The sequence below is a fragment of the Pongo pygmaeus genome, chromosome 1 (assembly GCF_028885625.2).
Source record: "Pongo pygmaeus isolate AG05252 chromosome 1, NHGRI_mPonPyg2-v2.0_pri, whole genome shotgun sequence".
In the NCBI taxonomy this organism is placed as follows: domain Eukaryota; kingdom Metazoa; phylum Chordata; class Mammalia; order Primates; family Hominidae; genus Pongo; species Pongo pygmaeus.
In genome coordinates this window covers 14,808,403-14,827,063 of record NC_072373.2, presented here as the reverse complement: position 1 = coordinate 14,827,063, position 18,661 = coordinate 14,808,403, and the positions used below count along the sequence as shown (strand labels likewise).

At 37.3% G+C, this 18,661-nt stretch overlaps 1 protein-coding gene across 6 annotated transcripts in view; it reads right to left on the bottom strand.

Annotated features, from left to right (window-relative positions):
* TARBP1 (TAR (HIV-1) RNA binding protein 1) overlaps positions 1 to 18,661 on the bottom strand; it is a 90,686-nt gene that overhangs the window by 54,235 nt on the left and 17,790 nt on the right. For 4 of the 6 annotated variants that reach the window (XR_010127563.1, XR_010127564.1, XM_054482589.2 and 1 more), the window contains exons 7-12: positions 17,430 to 17,565; positions 16,392 to 16,488; positions 14,904 to 14,993; positions 7,901 to 8,039; positions 5,958 to 6,057; positions 4,274 to 4,446 (exon numbers count right to left, since the gene is read on the bottom strand). Coding sequence is in view for 4 of the 6 variants with exons in the window: in XM_054482589.2 (XP_054338564.1) it covers positions 4,274 to 4,446; positions 5,958 to 6,057; positions 7,901 to 8,039; positions 14,904 to 14,993; positions 16,392 to 16,488; positions 17,430 to 17,565 (735 nt within the window). In the remaining 2 variants the exon portion in view is untranslated. The remainder of the gene's footprint in view (positions 1 to 4,273; positions 4,447 to 5,957; positions 6,058 to 7,900; positions 8,040 to 14,903; positions 14,994 to 16,391; positions 16,489 to 17,429; positions 17,566 to 18,661) is intronic. The other 2 variants (XM_063671007.1, XM_063671010.1) reach the window with 2 other exon arrangements.

Below are 18,661 nucleotides of genomic sequence, written 5' to 3'. Positions count from 1 at the left end.
TAAGTCACTTGCCAGGTCAAGAAGCCACCAGCAAATGATTGGAAAGTAAAAGCCTTTATTAAAAAATTAAAAACTATAACCAATGAATATGGGAAAAACAGAATACTCTTGTCTTCCATATTCCATACTACTCTTTCTGCCTTTTCTTTCTCCTATATATATAGTCAACTCCTTAAATATCAAACTTACATTAATAGCATAAAATAGATTTACCTTCCTCATATATAATCAAACCCATTCAATTAAAATAAATTTGAGATTTCAAGGGAAAGCTTAGGCCTTGGAGAAGAGAGAACAAAAAGACTTGAAGAAAAGTAGCTGCCTTCAAGGCATCCAATATTATCATCCCAACCCCAGTGGCTCCTCTTAATCACCGCAATACAGAAGAGCCTGTATCTCACCCTCAAGGCACATTCCCTGGTCACTACCACATCTCTGAATTTAACACCCTGTCACAATATACAAACTGTGGGCAAAAGTTCAAGCCAGAATAAAAATCATGGTTTGGGGCCAGTTACAATGACTCATGCCTGTAATCCTAGCACTTTGGGAGGCCGAGGCAGGCAGATTACCTAAGGTTGGGAGTTCGAGACCAGCCTGACCAACATGCAGAAACCCTGTCTCTAATAAAAATACAAAATTAGCCAGGCATGGTGGCGCATGCCTGTAATCTCAGCTACTCAGGAGGCTGAGGCAGGACAATCACTTGAACCTGGGAGACAAAGGTTGCGGTGAGCCGAGATCGCACCATTGCACTCCAGCCTGGGCAACAAGAGCGAAACTCCGTCTCAAAAAAAAAAAAATTATGGTTTGGTTTCCTAGTCTATGCCTCATATAATTTATAGTAGTAAACTGAGTCCCAAAAGAAGTGGTACCAGAATTAGTCAAAAAGCAATCACAGTCAAAATCATGATGAAGTAGCACTTTATACCCATTAGGATGGCTATTATTTTTAAAAGCCCATTAACGAGTGTTGGAGAGGATATGGAAAAACTGGAACCCTTGTGCACTACTGGTGAAAATGTAAAATGGTGCAGCCACTGTGGAAAAGTGTATGGCAGTTCCTCAAAAAATTAAACAGAATTACCATATGATGCAGAAATTCCACTTCCAAGAGAATTGAAAGCAGAGACTCAGACATTTGTACACCCATGTTCACAGTAGCATTATTCACAAAAGAGAAGGTGAAAAAAATCCAATTGTTCATCAACAGATGAATGGATAACCAATTATAATCTAGCCAAACAACAGAATATTATTTGGCCTTTAGAAGGAATCAAAGCATGATACATGCTACAACATGGATGGACCCAGAAGACACAATGTTCAGTGAAATAAAAATAAGTCAGACACAAAAGGACAAATGCTGTGTGATTCCACTTCTAGGAGGTACCCAGAGGAGTCAAACTCATAGAGACAGAAAATAGAATGGTGATTGCCAGGGCCTGGGGAAAGAGGAAAATGGGGAATTAGGGTTTCACAGGTACAGAGTTCCAGTTCAGGAAGAGGAAAATTGGAGATGGATGATGGTGAAGGCTGCACAACAGTGTGAACGCACTCTATGTCACAGAACTGTACACTTAAATATAGTGAAAATGTAAATTTTACTTTATGTATAAAACTATCTATGCATAAAACTAACTATGTATAAAAAGCTATGTCAGGAAGAAAAGTTCAATAGACAAGAGATTACTCCCACGAAAAAAGCGAGACTCAGCAAAGAAGACCAGACCCACCAAAGTGACAAATTCAGCCAGTAGTGAGGACAGAAGCAGTCATAATTATTGAAGGCTCATATAATCCAGTGTAATGAAAGGGAAGCTATATTGTAACTAAAAGTATGTTTCCTCAAATTTAAAAGTAAACCTTATACAGTTATTTCAGATTAAACATATAATCATGGAAACATCATTTTATAAAAACTGTTATCTGCAGAATGACAATCCCTGAATCTCATCTGATTAGGCACAGTAAAGTGGTATTGCACATCACAGGCTGGAGGAAAACAGCCGTCTGGACTACCGTCACTGTGAATTCACGATCGCAACCTCAAGGGCGTGCTCAGCAAACCCAGCAATCCTAGAGAACTGCCTTAGAGCACTCACAGAGCCTCTTTCCCAGACAGATGCTTATACCCTGTCTTCACACTGCCAACACTTCCACCCCCACCCTCACTCTATCTCCTCTTTCCTTAAAAAAAACAGAATAAATTAGAAAAGAACTTCTACGACCTCCTATATCCACCCACTACCTGCACCTACCTCTATCAGTGCTCCTTCTAGAACCTTCTAGAACCACTTGTGCCCTGGATTCCATATACTCTCACCTATGCTTGGATGCCAGTCAGCAAATACCACCCCTTTATGTCTTCAAACCTTCCCTCAATGAAATTATTTCCATCAGCACATAAACATGGTTATATTCACCTCTTAAGGAAACAAAAACAACTTCTTGTTCCTCACCACCAACGGCCCCATTTCTCTGCTGCTCTACATAAAAAACTTGCTATTTTACTCACTATTTTCATTTTTCTCCCTGAGTGGCCCCCACCACTGCCCCAAATTGCTTCTGTCGAGGTCGCCACTGATTTCCATGTTGCTAAATTGGATGGTCAATTCCCAGTCCTTCTGTCAGGGCATCAGCAGCCTCTGGTGTGGGATCCTGCCCTCCTCCTGGAAACACGTTCTTCGCTGGCTTCCTGGTTTTCCTCTTCTCTGGCTGTAAATTCCCTTAGGTATCCTCTGCTGTTCATCTTCACCTCCCTAACCTCTGGACATTGATGTCCCCAAGGTACTTGGACCCCTTCTCTGTCTACGCTTGCTCCCCTAACACTCTCATCCAGTCTCATGACTTTAAATACCACCTGTATGTTAATGGCTCCCAAGTTTCTATCTCTAACTCATACTTGATAAGAGGCCAGATCTTAGGTTAAGTCTTCTTATTACAAATAGTAATAATAATAGGAGCGGGAGGAAAACTTTGGGAGGTGCAGGATACATCTATGGCCTTGATGGTGGTGATGGTTTCAGGGGTGTACACCTATCCCCAGACTCATCGAGTTGCATACATTAAATATGTAAAGCCTTTAACACATCAATTATATATCAATAAAGTAGTTTAAAAAATAATATCTTCTTGAGGAATATCTATACATGCGCTAAAATCCTTTTCTAAAATTCATGGATGTAATAAAATTCAAAATAGGCAGACAAAGAGTAACAAGAGGGCACTAAACAGGTAAATTCGTTCTTAGGTTGCATGTGAGTACACAGGTGTTTAATTACTTTGCATCCTAACTTATATATAACTTACATATCACACATTCTTTTGTTTGTATCCAAAATTATGGCACTTTTTCAAGGGCACATGTGACCCAGTTCTACACTGAAAGCACTGAGCATAGGAGTAAATAGTCGGACAGCTCCAGTGAATTCAAATGTATGCCCTTAAGGAGTTGAAAGTCTTATAAAAAGTTACTGTATTTTCATAGCATTTGGTTCTGCTACTATCATTATCAAAAAAACAGGATATTTCATAAGCATATATTAAAATATAATCGTATCAATTCTATTCTCAGGTTCAACCTAATACTAATGCTCCTCTAGAATTTTTAAATAGGAAATTTCTAAAACTGCAAACGAGACTGGTCAGGAAGGACTGGGAGGTTCACCTGTCACTACTCTCATCTCTGATGTCTACGGGTTTTCAACTGCTATTTTACATACCTTAGTTTAAGGAGAGAAGAAAGAGCTCAATGCTTCTACTATTATCACTAACTTTCTCTGTGAAGTATTTTCTGCTTAAAAGGTACTCAGAGATGAACATATTTTAAAACAAGTAATTATAAAATTACTGCCATTCTCATGCTTTAGCAGAGTGGCAATCAGAAATGGATCCTGCTTAAACATATACAAAATAGTGATCATTTTAAATGTTCTAGAAATCAATAAGCATGCATAAATTTTTTTAAAAAGCAAATGAAATTACATTATAGTAACCAACACATGTAAACCACTAGAATGTCAACTCACGAGAACAGATGGTTGCTCCTTCACCACTGTATCCCCAGCACCACTGGGAGATACTCAATAAATATTTTTCTTAAATTATATAATTTCTTAATACATAATTATATAATTTCTTAAATATATATAATTTCTAAATTACATAAAAAGTTTTCTTTTTATTTTAAAAAGACAGAAGTTTCCTCTCTAGAACTCTAAATACCAATGCTATATCAAGCAAGATACCAAGAGAAACAACTTATCCTCACCATCTTGGGCACTAGAACCTTTCAACCTGCATGTGTTCAACAGCTTCAACAGCAACTGAAGGCATCTGTCAGTCTTCAGCAAGGGCATGTAGGCATTGGTACCAAACTTCATAAGCACATCCAGAAGAGGGTCTAAGAATATCCGCAATACATTCTCTGTTCTCTGCTTTCCGCTAGACATTAAAAGACATGCCAACATCAACCATTTCAAAAGCATAAGCGAATTGCTTCCCACCTATAATTGGGTGAAAACTGGTTAGCTAATGGATCCAATTAGACAAAGTTACTCTCACGAAAGACCCAGACAACCAGCAGCTATGAGGACTCATCTTCCGGTCCGTGCTTTCCCGTGAGGGTGGCGACTCACTAAAGAAAGCACAGGGAAGAACCACTGTCCTCAATGCCAGGCACCAGCAGGAAGGAAATCCTATACCCAATTTATGTGTAAATTAAATTGATGAGACCCTGCTTCCATAATTCAAAAATATAAAACCAAAACAAACATAAGTTAGTCAAGGAACTAGAACATGTTTTTAAAAATCCAAAAAAAAAAAAAAAAACACCTAAGGATTTATTAAAAACTGTTAACCAACTTTTTTTTTTTTTTTTTTTTGAGATGGGGTCTCACTCTGTCACCCAGGCTGGAGTGCTGTGGTGTGATCACAGCTCACTGTGGCCTCAACCTCCCAGGCTCAAGTAATCTTCCCACATCAGCCTCCTAAGTAGCTGGGACCACAGGTGTGAGCCACCATGTCCGGCTAATTTTTTAATTTTTGTAGAGACGGGGTCTCACTTATTTTCCCAGACTGGATAACCAACTTCGGTACAAAATCTTTGTCTAGAAAAGAGATCTGATGTAAATCAAATTAACTGTATGTCATGCAAATATCCTACCTGATCTACCTAATGATGCTGCTTATTGCAAAACTATAATCTAGTGAAAATCGACCTGCTTCCATTCTCACAAAATATAAATAAGAGTGTTTTATCTTTATTACCGTTTTTTTTAATTATGTATTTTACAAAGGAGTCAAATCCAGTAAATCTCTTTACCTAAACTTATACTGGAATCTTGTAATCTATTTCTAATATTCTGATATAAAACCAGTGATTATTGTATATGGTTTTTTAATCTTCTCTAATTTAACATTAAATTTTTTTCAGACGGAGTCTCACTCTGTGGTCCAGGCTGGAGTGCAAGGGTGCAATCTTGGCTCACTGCAACCACCACCACCCAGTTCAGTGATCTTCCCGCCTTAGCCTCTCTAGTAGTTGGGACTACAGACATGCACCACCACGCCCGGCTGATTGTTGTATTTTTAGTAGAGACAGGGTTTCACCATGTTGGCCAGTCTGGCCTCAAACTCCTGACCTCAGGTGATCTGCCTGTCTTGGCCTCCCAAAGTGCTGGGATTACAGGTATGAGCTACTGTGCCTGGCCATCTAATTAACATTAAATTGTTAAGATTAACATTTAATTTACCAATTTAAAAGCACTAATATGCCCTTATTCCTATTTGTTATTAACTTTAAACATTTCTTCGGTATACTGTTAATGTTCTAGTAATCTCCCTTGATACCTTGTGATCAACTCACTTCAATCATTCAAAAATCTGAATACACATCATAATTCTCATCAGGATTTTTTTAAATAGGCTTTCTTTTCAATTATAGAAACAATTACCCATATTGAGTCTTCATTCCTTCCACATCCACAGCCAGCAAGACCATCAGAGAAACAAGCTTGGCTTCAAACCAATCAGGCATAAAGCAGTTTTCTCCTGCTTAAATAACAACAGTTAAGGTTTGCAAAGCATTAACAAAATCCTTCAAGGATGATGCTTCAAAAAAACCCACTAAACGATTATGCCTTATTAATATTAAATTATGAGAGAAATACAACTGAGATGAACTACAGTAGAACACCCTAGAGCATGGCTCATTATTATACATATCTATTTCAACATGAACAAAAAAGAAATTTGTGTGCCTGCTACATGCCATGCAATTACCTGGGTGCTGCAGACACAGTGTTTCCTGTGCTCATGGAATTTAGAGTACAGGAGAAAAGCATTATCAAAGAATACATAGAAAACTGCAATTACAGTGAGGGCTACGAAGGAGAAGTACACGGTGCTAGTGGAGTCTACACTAGGAAGACGTGCCCTCATCCAGAGAGTAAGAGGAAGTTTCCCTGAAGAAATGACAATTGGGCTGAGTGTGACGACTCAAGAGGAAAGATGAAGGGACACAAGAACTTTCTAGACAGAAGGAAGAGCACATCAAAGGTCTTCTGGCAGAAGAAGGCATACCATATTCCAGAAAACAGAAGGATGCTCATGTGTGCACTAAGTGACAGGGAGTAGCAAAAACTGAAGTGGCATAACAGGCAGGGAGAGACCGGGAAACCTTGCAAGCCATGCAGAGGACCTTTGTCTCTGCCCTAAACGCAATAGAAAGCCACTGAAGGTTAAAGGGAATATATACAAAGAAGTGGAGGAAAAATGTCTAAGATCAAAATTTATATTTTGAAAAGATTTATCTAGGTACCATGTAGAAAAGATATTGTAGACGAAGCAAGAGTAGATGCAAGGTAACTCCGTAAGAGGCAATTCTAGTATTTCAGCTGAGACGAGTGTTCCCTAAAATGTGACCAGAAATGAGATTAAATGAATGAAGACACAAAGGCCATGCATGGTCTCTCAGGCCTCTATCTGATCCCCCAGTTTATGTCTACTTTAATAGAGACTAACATATTTACTTCAAATAATCTTCCAATGTAACAGCATAGGACATTTACTAGACACAGACAGACAAAAAAGACTAAAACACAAAAGAGAAATGTTCCAAGAAGAATAAACTCATGCATTTTGGAAGGATAATTATCTGATCATTTAAGACCTATTCCATGTCAGATTAAAGAAATCAGGAGATGAAAATGACTTTGTGTGAGACAAAGCTAGGAAATTTAAGACATGTTAAATTCGAAGATGCAATTTTTCTAAATTATCACCAATGACTTTAATGAAAAGGAAGCATTAGGAATGTAAAAAGAATCCTAATTAATGAATCTGTTAAGAGTGCTTCTCTAATGTTGTCTTATATATTTCCTCAAAGAAAGGATCTTTGTAAAATTGATGTTGCAAAGTATCTGCTGAAAAAGAAACTAAAAAAACTATCCTTTTAAACACAGCTTTTGTTTAAAATTGTTTTCCATAATCAGTTCATACTAAATGTGCTTTAAAAACGAAAAAGATAAACACATATTTCCAATGCACATATTTCCACTACAGAGGCTCCAAAACCATATCTGCAGTATCTAGTTCACAAGGACACAGTAACTGTAGAATAAATAAATAACTTTGTGTCCACTTCTTAACTCTGGCAACTTATTAGCTTCCTTAAACATAATTTAAAATCTCAAGTCTCAGAACAGATAAAGTATTAATGCAAGTTAGGAGACAGTATCTTTACTTTTTTTTCCACATTATTTTACTGAAATACAAGTTTGGCATCAATAAATCATCATATATTTCATAAAGCCTGACTCTCAGTCTGAAAAACTAGTTAAAAGTTCTTTGAAAATATTTTGGTTATATCAATCCATAAAAATGATTGCAGACTTACTTTCCCAAGCAGATGACTTAACATACTCTTGAACAAGGCTCTTCACATAAGCATTTAAAGATGTCTTGTGAAGTCCAATGGAGCTACACGTTGGGGATGGCTTAAAATAGCTTTCATTAACACGTAGCCAGTCACACAGCTGGAAAAGAAAACAGTTACTACTTTATTTTAAAAACCTAACCAAACAAAGGGTTTCTAATCTCCTTAAGCCAATTTTCTTTCTTTCACAATAAACCAAATTTAAATAATTGAATATAAAGTAACAAACCATTTACTATCATACTTGAGTTCCACAGACAGTAAAAACAAAAAAACTATGTGTATATATATATGCATGTATATGTATATGTATGCGTGTGATATATATATGTGATATATATATATACACGTGTGTGTGTGTGTGTGTGTTTTCTAATCTCCTTCAAAGAATGTATAAACTTCATTAACAGGCAAGAATTTCTAACGTACCTTATATAAAATGTACACTTCAATGAGGTAAAGATCGCTATAAAAAATAATGCATTACATAAAACAAATTACAACCTTCAACTAAAACTTCTTCCAGCTTCACATGCTAAAACAAGAAGTTTTATCTTTGAGAGAATGTAGAATTTGAAATTTAAGTTATAATCCAAGTTCCTACCCTCCTCACAAGTTTATTTTCTATCATACGTGCATATTAAAATACTGTGTATTAATTTAAAAGAGAAACACTGTCCAAGGTCTTCTCCATTACATCTCTTAGAAGGTTTGCAAATAAAAGTCACATAATTTCACAACTCATCTTTGGTCACGTGTAATGGTGAAACTTTTGTTTTAAAATCTAAATATGTTCTCAATTTCCTTTTTATAGTATCTGTCTTAATAAGCAAATTCAATAACTGAGTTTAAATATGAAGAAAATAATTATGAAATGAGTCTTTCTAAAAAGTAAGCATTTTTGAAAAATTATTTTTTGTGTCCATTAGGGTTACCCAAAGTTTACTATAAGGAAGCAAAGGAAGAATACATCACCTGACCAAAGACAAAACTGATGAATGACTGGATGAACGAAGTGGTCAGGACTAAAAGACACCACACAGGTACAATGAGTGAGCAAGTCAATGACGCTAAAGGAGGTTGTTCTGTGTAGGTCTTTATCAAGTCGGATAATCTTAAGATATTATTGTCTAACAGCGAGGTCAGCCGGTATTTATCTTTTAACAGTATACACTTTTCTTTGCATTCCTCTAAAACTGGCCAGACTACATTGCCTAATTATTGCTACAAAATACGTGAGGCTTTTCAAATCTTGTATTTCCACAGGCATGATTCTGCTGTACCAAAATTATTTTTGACAACCAAACTCTAATTCATATTTGATTTTTTTCTTTCCCTCTATCAAATCTGTCACAAAATTCAGAATATTTTCCCTTCAAAGACTTTTCATGTCAGACTTATGGTTTAAAATGACATCTAAATGGCAGTCTCTGGGTAGGCAGGCTCCCTTGATTCCCCATTAAAATACAAGTCTCAAAAATCTATTTGGACACATAAAGAGAATGAGAGGACAAGCCACAGACTGGGAGAAAATATTTGCAAAACACATATCTGATAAAGGACTGGTATCCAAAGTATTCAAAGAACTTTTAAAACCTCACCGTAAGAAAACACACAACCTAATTTAAAAATGTGCAAAAGAACTGGATACCTCACCAAAGAAGACATACAGATGGTAAACAGCATATACAAAATGCTCAGTATCATCTATTTTCAGGGATTTGGAATTAAAACAATAAAACACCACTATATAGCTACTGGAGTGGCTAAAATCCAGAACGCTGACAAACCAAATGCTGAAGAGAATGTGGGGCAGTAAGAACTCTCATTCTTTGCTGGTGGGAATGTAAAATAGTATGGTTCGAAAGGCAGCTTGGCAATTTCTCATAAAACTAAACATAATCTTACCACTCAATCTGGCAACTGTGCTCCTTGGTATTTAGCCAAATAGTTGAAAAGTTATATCCACACAAAAACCTGCACAAAGATGTTTATAGTAGTCTTACTCACAACTGCCAAAACCTGGAAGCAACCAAGGTGTCCTTCAGTAAGTGAATGGATAAATAAACTGTGGTACATCCAGATAATGAAGTCTTAGTAAGCACTAAAAAAAAAATGAGCTATCAAGCCATGAAAACACAGGAATGAACCTTAAGTGCATATTACTAAGGGAAAGAGCCAATCTGAAAAGGCCGGGTCCTGTATGATTCCAACTATGTGGCATTATGGAAAAGACAAAACTACAGAGAATAAAAAGATCAAGCTGCCAAGGTTTGGGGGAAAGGAGGGATGAACAGGCAGAGCACAGAGAATTTCTGGGGGCAGTGAGACTATTCTGTATGACAAGTCTGTCAAAGCCCATGGAATGTACAATGTGAAGAGTGAACCCTAATGTAAACTATGACCTTTAGTCATTAATAGTAATCAATATGGGGGTCATCAATTGTAACAAATGAACCACACTAATACAAAACGTTAACAACAGGGGAAATTGTGTGTAGGGATGGGAAGAGTGGTGTGGGAGTATGTGGAAACTCTCCGTACTTTTTTTGTGTGATTTTTTTTAAATTATTACTTTATTTTTAAAATATACTGAGACAGGGTCTCGCTATGTTACCAAGGCTGGTCTCGAACTCCTGAGCTCAAGCCATCTGCCCACCTGGGCCTCCCAAAGTGCTGGGATTACAGGCATGAACCACTATGCCTGGCTGGAACTCTCTGCACTTTCTGCTTAATTTTTCTGGAAACCAAACACTGTTTCAAAAAATAAAGTCTATTAATTAAAAAACTATTTAGGGTGAGCTACATGAAAACGCCATTTCTATAGGTTTAAAATGACTGAATATCAATGATTTTACATGACTTAACATAGTAACTAGATAATTAGATAATAATGAGAACACTACGTAACAAAAGTTATAGGATACAGTCAAATCTACACACACACACACATATATATATATGTAAGTGCTTTCAAACAAAAAAAGAATTGAAATCTGCATTCAGCTATAAACCACCAACTATAAGCTTCCTGAGGGTGGTCAACATGTTTCTCTCACTGACCACTGTATTCCTAACACTCAGCACAGTGGTTGGCCTGTGGGAGATGTGCAATACATAGTTCTCAATAAATGACTCCAAGACATTAGGAGACAGGCAAAACAAACGAAAAGAGAGTCAAAGATGAAAACAGACACTGATGCACTACAGAACTGAAAAATCAAGGGGAACAGATAAAGAAATCTAAGAGCTGGCTCCTTAAAAACAAATAAACAATACAACAGGCAAATGCCTCACTCCTTAAACCAGGGCGAAAAGACATTAGTAATACTAGATATTTATATTAAATATGGGCTAACGGTAGCCTAAAGCTTTTTTACATGAATTTTCTCTTTTAAACCTCACAACTCATACAACAAAATAAATTCCAGCTGGATTGGAGTCCACAATTTTAAAGCTATGCCTACTAGCTGCAGTGAATAGGCCTTATTTGAATACCTGAACAAACAAAATTGGACATCTGACCAAACAGAAAGAAAATAAATTTTAAAAACACTGTTAGTTTTTTTAGGTGTGATAAAGGCTTATTTTTTAAGCCCTTTAAACTCCTTATCTTTTAGCAGTACATATTCAAACATTTATAGATGAAAAATAAGATTTGATAGGATTTGATTCAAAATAATTGGGAGAGGAACGGAGAGTAGGAGGTCCAGGTCAAAGAAGACCGGCCATGAGCAGCAATGGTAGATGATGGATGATGGGTACATGAGAGTTCATTATACTCTTCTAAGAATTTTTTAAATTTTCATAAGTAAAAAGCTACCGGGAAAAAACTAAACAAAATCAAAAATCAAAATGAAACTGAAAAGATGCCTGAACTTACAAATTATAAGAGAATGATAAATTAAAATTACACTGAAATGCCCTTTCCCATCCTTCAGAGTGGTAAAAAATCCTGCTTCCCAACAGGCACTATCATACCCTGTGAAACTCCTGCAACCCTATGTAGGCCGCAAAGATACCGAGGTCCTAATCCCGGAACCTGTGAATGTTACCTTATGCAGCAAAAGGAGCTTTGCAGATTAAGTATTCTCAGATGGGGACATTATGCTGGATTATTTGAGGGGGCCCAATGTAACCCTAAGTGTCCTCATAAAAGGAAGGCAGAGGCAGATTTGGCCACAGAAACAGAAGAGAAGAATGTGATATGAAGACGAAGCAGAGATCTCGAGATGCCAGGCTGCTGGTTTTGAAGATGGAGAAAAGACCATGAGCCGAGAAATCCAAGCAATACAGCTCCAGAAGATGAGGAAGCGGACTTGCCCCTACAAGGAAGCACAGGCCAGCCAGAATCTTAATTACAGACGAGTGAAACGGATTGCAGACTTCTGGCCTCCAGAACTATAAGGGAATAAATGTATGTTATTTTAAGCCACCAAGCTAGTGGTAATTTATTACAGCAGCCATAGGAAACTACGGAGGGAAACTGGGCAATCCCCAGAAAGATTACACACCCAACCTCTGACCAGCAATCCCAATTCTAGGACTCCATTCTGCAGATGTACCTGCAGACTATTCATTTATTGTGGCATTGTCTGTAAAAGCCACAAGACTAGACAACTCAACAGTTCGGCAATGGGGGAAGTTGAATAAACAATGGTACAACCACCAGATGGAATACTATGCAAGCTTTACTTTACAAAATACTATACAAGCTTTACTTTACAAAAAAAGACTAAGAAGGGTCTTTGCCTACTGAGATAAAGAAATCACTATGAATATACATTTTAATGAAAACTTGCAAGGTAGTAAGCAGAGTCTATATCAAAAACACCTTTGTTTGGGGATGGGGTGGGGTAGGATAAGGATCAAGGCAAGACAGAAGAGCAAAACAGAAATAAAGACACTTCTGACCAGTAGTTTTAATCTTCAAATCACGTAAATTCATTACCCATTCAGCAAGCAAAGCTAAATTTTTTAAAAAGGAACTAAAAAAAAATTATTTGCAGTAGGTATAACAACTTGTCAATACCCTTAATATAAAAAGAGCACTTACAAATCAAGTAAAAAAGAAAAAAAAAAAAACACTAAAATCCCAAAACAAAATGGGGAAAGGACAATAATAGACAATTCACAAAAGAAATACTACAAAGACATGAAAAAATGTTTTAAAAAACAGTGATCAGAGTAATGCAAACAAAGTCACCAAATGCTGTGTTTTATCTACCAAAGTGGCAAAGAATTTAACATGCTGATACATTTGGTATTGTATCACTGTAGATAAAGTGGATGTCCACTGTCATACTTTGAAACCTCTCTCAATCTGTATCAAGAACCTTAAAATTACTGAAATACAGCAAATTCAATTTTATGAATTTATCCTAAAAAACAGGTATAAATAAAAACATATAGGAATAAGTTCCTCCCAATGTTATTTACTTTTTGAGACAGGGCCTCACTCTGTCGTGCATGCTGGAGTGCAGTGGCATGATCTCAGCTCACTGCAACCTCTGCCTCCCGGATTCAAGCAATTCTCCTGTCTCAGCCTCCCAAGTAGCTGAGACTACAGGCACACACCACCATGCCCGGATAATTTTTGTACTTTTAGTAGAGATGGGGTTTCGCCATGCTGGCCAGGCTGGTCTCGAACTCCTGGCCTCAAGTGATCTGCCCACCTCAGCCTCCCAAAGTGCCACTGTGCCCAGCCCAGTGTTATTTATAAAAGCAAAAACTTTGAAACAAAGTCCAAGAAAAGGAACTAATTCAATAAATTTTAAAAGATACAATCAACTGCATTTTTACTACATATTGAAAAATTACTTAACATGCTAAAATGCTCATATATGTGAATACAAAAAAATAAAATTTAAAACAGTTTAATCTATATTTAGAAAGATCATATGTATTATTTTAAATACACATATACTTATCTATAATGAGAAAGCAAGTAAGAGAATACGTATATTCATAGGGAAAAAGAATTAAAAACTAAACCAAAAAATATGAATTTAGTTTGATGCTAGGCATTACAGATGATTTTTATTTTCTTTATATGTTTCTATATTTTTCAAATTCCACATAATTAGATGCATTGTGATCAAGAAAATAAAACGAAATTCTATTTTTTAAAGGCCACAATTTGCCCCTTCTTCATTTCTCAAAAACTATATAACCCAGAGGGGACAAAGATCAGAACTCAACCACATAAATAACAAATAAGCACTGAAGTTAGTTGTATAAACTAAACCCCGTGGTTTACAAAAAGAGGGAGAAGGCTGGCCCTGAAGAGTCCTGAGGAAAAGGGTGGCACAGTAAGAGGTCTGGAGGCCAGGGACGCGACATCAGCAAGACATCATCACAAGGGAAGAAGCTTCACATGAGGAGGGTCTGAGCTAGAGCCACAGTGCGGCATGGAGAAGAAGAAAGATGTTTATGAGACAGGAGGGTTTCATGATGAATTGGATGTAAAAAGTCAGGACAAACTCAGAATTATGAAAACGTAGGACTGAACAACTGGGTGGAGGAACGGGCCATTCAATGACAGAAAAAAGAGAGAAGTTTGTGTCACTTACTGTGTTTGAGCCTAACATCGTCATTATTCCTAATGCATCTCATCCAGAGTTGAGATCTGCCCACTAGCAATATCTTTTCTTCTAAACAGGTCTATCTCTACTGCAAACATTTTCCTCTCTCCCACCTCTCCATAAGCATCTTAGCAGACATTTTCCTCTCTCCCGCCTCTCCATAAGCATCTTAGCAAACATTTTCCTCTCTCCCACCTCTCCATAAGCATCTTAGCAGAATTAGTTAAGTCCACTCAAAGCAAATATACAATATTTCAAAGTCTCTATTGACAGATAACAAAGCAATCATTATATTTTATATAAATGGCTACTAAGAAATTCATTCAGAAAACCATTTTTTATAGTTTTCAAAGACTTTATTAAATTATCTTCGATCTCACCTCTGTCCACAATGAAGTTCCTCGTCCTAAGGATTCCTCTTGTCTCAGAGACATGAGAAAAGTTGAGACATCAGAAAGTGACACTTTCTCCTGGGCACGGCAGGAAAGGTTTTAAAAATTACTCATTAAAATGTTTAATTGAATAAACTAAAACCACTGTGAAGGCAACCAATTCTACTATTTAAAGTAGGTTATCATTAGCTAAATCAAAAGAAAGCAAATAAAAAGAAAATATTATTCAACTTTTAACATAAAGATACCACGTTAACTTAAAATTGAGGTTACTATCTTAAAGACGGTCACAATCTTTAAAAAAAAAAAAAATTTCTTCTATAAGAAGAAATTACTTTCAATCAAAATGTAAGGACAGGCGCGGTGGCTCACGCCTGTAATCCCAGCACATTGGGAGCCCGAGGCAGGTGGATCACCTGAGGTCAGGAGTTCGAGGCCAGCCTGGCCAATATGGCAAAACCCCCGTCTCTACTAAAAATACAAAAATTAGCCAGGTGTAGTGGCAGGTGCCTGTAATCCCAGCTACTTGGGAGGCTGAGGCAGGAGAACCACTTGAACCTGGGAGGCGGAGGTTGCATTGAGCCAAGATTGCGCCATCGCACTCTAGTCTGGGAGACAAGAGCAAAACTCTGTCTCAAAAAAAAAAAAAAAAAAAAAAAGTGATTATTTTCAATGACATACAAATGACCCCCTAAGAAAACCACCTAGGTCTTTCATTCCCTTAAGGTTGTGCATCTTGAATTAAGATACCTTGCTCTATCTAGGCCAGGCATTGGCAAAAACTACTCACGGCCTGTTTTGTAAATAGCTTTTTTGGAACATAGCCAATGCCTGTTTATTTAGTTCAGAAGTTGCAACACAGATCATGAAGCCAGCTGCAAAGCTTAAAAAATGTTTGCTACCTGGCACTGCACAGAAACAGTTTGCTGACCCCTGTAGTAAGCAATATTTACTGAGGCTTTGTAAAAAGCACAGAATACACACCATATATATTACTTGAATGTCGATACAGGCGAAGATGAGGGGAAATGTATAGAGGGAACGAGGCATAAGCTCCAAGAGTCCTCTCCCAGTGGGCCACCCAGGACACGCTTAGCTCCCCCAGCAACAAGTGGTGACAGTGAAAGTCTGTCTACCAGGGAAGCTCAATAGAGACTCAGTGCCTCGGGCTTTTCCTGGGACCTGCTCATGCAGGCACCTTTTGCCTCATACATACTGAAATTCCAGACTCCCAGAAAGAAAGCAGGTTTTCAGCATAAACCACATTGAACAAACACTTTAGATACAATAAGCCACTCTTAGCAGTTAGGATAGTGTAAATCCTCCCAAAATCCAAGGTCCCAGTGCCAGCCAAGGACCAACCTTACAAGCAGGCCTTTCTAATGGTAGTATCATAGGTCTGCTATGTTAACTCATTTCTGTACATCCACTTACTAAGAAAGACTTGTAAATGGAAGTAACAAAAGAGAAACTTACCACATCTAGCAAATTCATAGCTGTTTGAAGAAGGTAGCATTGGGCTGCCCCTCTCAGGAGAATCTGATGTGTGATCATAGTGCAATGAATAACATCCCTGACATCGAAACACAAAAAATGCAGTTCCGTATTCCCAAAGACAATTCTGATAATTTGTGATTATCAACACAAATTAAGTTGATTTATAACAATTACACTTTCTAATGCAGAAAGTCTGCAGAATTTCAAAGCTGTTATTTCCCATTATGGCCTCTATTAGAGCTCAATTTTACTATAAAACAAGTCTCTTTTAAAAATAAGACTATAGGCCGGGCACAGTGGCTCACACCTGTAATCCCAGCACCTTGAGAGATTGAGGCGGACAGGTCACCTGAGGTCAGGAGTTTGAGACCAGCCTGGCCAACATGGTGAAATCTTGTCTCTACTGAAAATACAAAAAGTAGTCGGGAGTAATGGCGCACACCTGTAATCCCAGCTACTTAGGAGGCTAAGACACGAGAATCGCTTGAATCCAGAAGGCAGAGGTTGCAGTGAGCCGAGATCGCACCACTGCACTCCAGCCTGGGTGACAGAGCGAGACTCCAGCTCAAAAAAAAAAAAAACCATAAATGAAGATGCTTTTAAAAAAGCTTATATTTACTGAAATACTTTTTCTTTTTTTCATCTCCTCAAAATTCCTTTTTACCAATATTTTTTAAATACTTTCTATTAAATATTATTGTTTGATATTTTATCTTTAGCTTTCTACTTATGAATGTAATTTAAAAAAAAACTTACTGGCCTTATTTAAAGAGGTCAAAATTCAACAGCACATACTTCAGTACACATTTAAACTAGTAATTTGTAAAACAAAATAAGTTCAACTATATGAATAATACATTTTTTAATTTTTTTCTTATGTAAAATTAAGAGCCCAAACATCCCAATGACAATATTAACTATATCCATTTACTGTAGACTAAAGCAGAGGAGAAAATATATATATTGATGGAAAGTCATGGCAAATAACCATACAAGTACACATACAGAGTAAATTACCTGAGAGCAAGAAGCCCATCTATACCCAGGGCCTTATATCTTGGGACATTTGCCAAAGCCTTAGATAGAAACAAAATGGGAACAGCACACCAATGCCTACTTGTCATCTTCCGAATAAACTTCAATAGGAAGCTACCTGAAAGAAAAAGTTTTAAATTATCACTGTTGCCAATAAGCACATGAAAAGAAGCTCAACACCATTAGATATTAGGGAAATACAAGTCAAAACCACAGTGAGGCTCCACTTCCCACACACTTGGATGGCTATAATCTAAAGGACAGACAATACTCAGAGTTGGGGAGGATGTGGAGAACCCAGAACCCTCACACAATGCTGGTGGGAATGTAAAACGGTGCAGCCGCTGTGGAAAACAGTATGGCAGTTCCTCCAAAACTTAAACAGAAGGACCACATGATCCGGCAATTCTACTTCTAGGTATCTATCCAAGAGAACTGAAGATGTGTTCATACAGAAACTTGTACATGAACATTCATAACAGCATTACTCAAATAGTTAAAAGTGAAAATAATCCAAATATCTACCAATGAATGAATGAACAAAATGTGAAATATCTATACAGTGAAATACTATTCAGCCACAAAAAGGAATGAAATGCTGATACATGCCACAACACGGATAAACCTTGAAAACACTATGCTAGTGAAAGAAGCCAGACACAAAAAGCCACGTATCGTATGATTCCACTGACATGAAATGTTGAGAATATGCAAATCTATAGAGACAAAGAGGATCAGTGGCTGCCAGGAGCTACGGGTAGAAGAGAATGAGAAGCGACTATTAACACACCTGGGGTTTCTTTTTGAGGGTGATCAAAATATTCAGGAATTAGACAGTGGTAATAGCTGTACAACTTTGTGAATACACTAAACACCACTAAATCAAATGGTTTAAACGGGTGAATTCTATCTCAATAAAGGTGTTGTAAAAGTTAATCTAATTTCACTCCTATTTTAGTAAGATAAGTATTCTACTATACTATAGGGATTCTGATACCCATGAAGCTGTATTTTTTTAAAAGGTAATTTTTTTCTTTTTGAGACAGAGTCTCACTCTGTTGCCCAGGCTGAAGTGCAGTGGCTTGATCTTGGCTTACTACTACAACCTCCGCCTCCTGGGTTCAAGCGATTCTCCTGCCTCAGCCTCCTGAGTAGCTGGGATTATAGGTATGTGCCACCACGCCCGGCTAATTTTTGTATTTTTAGTAGAGACG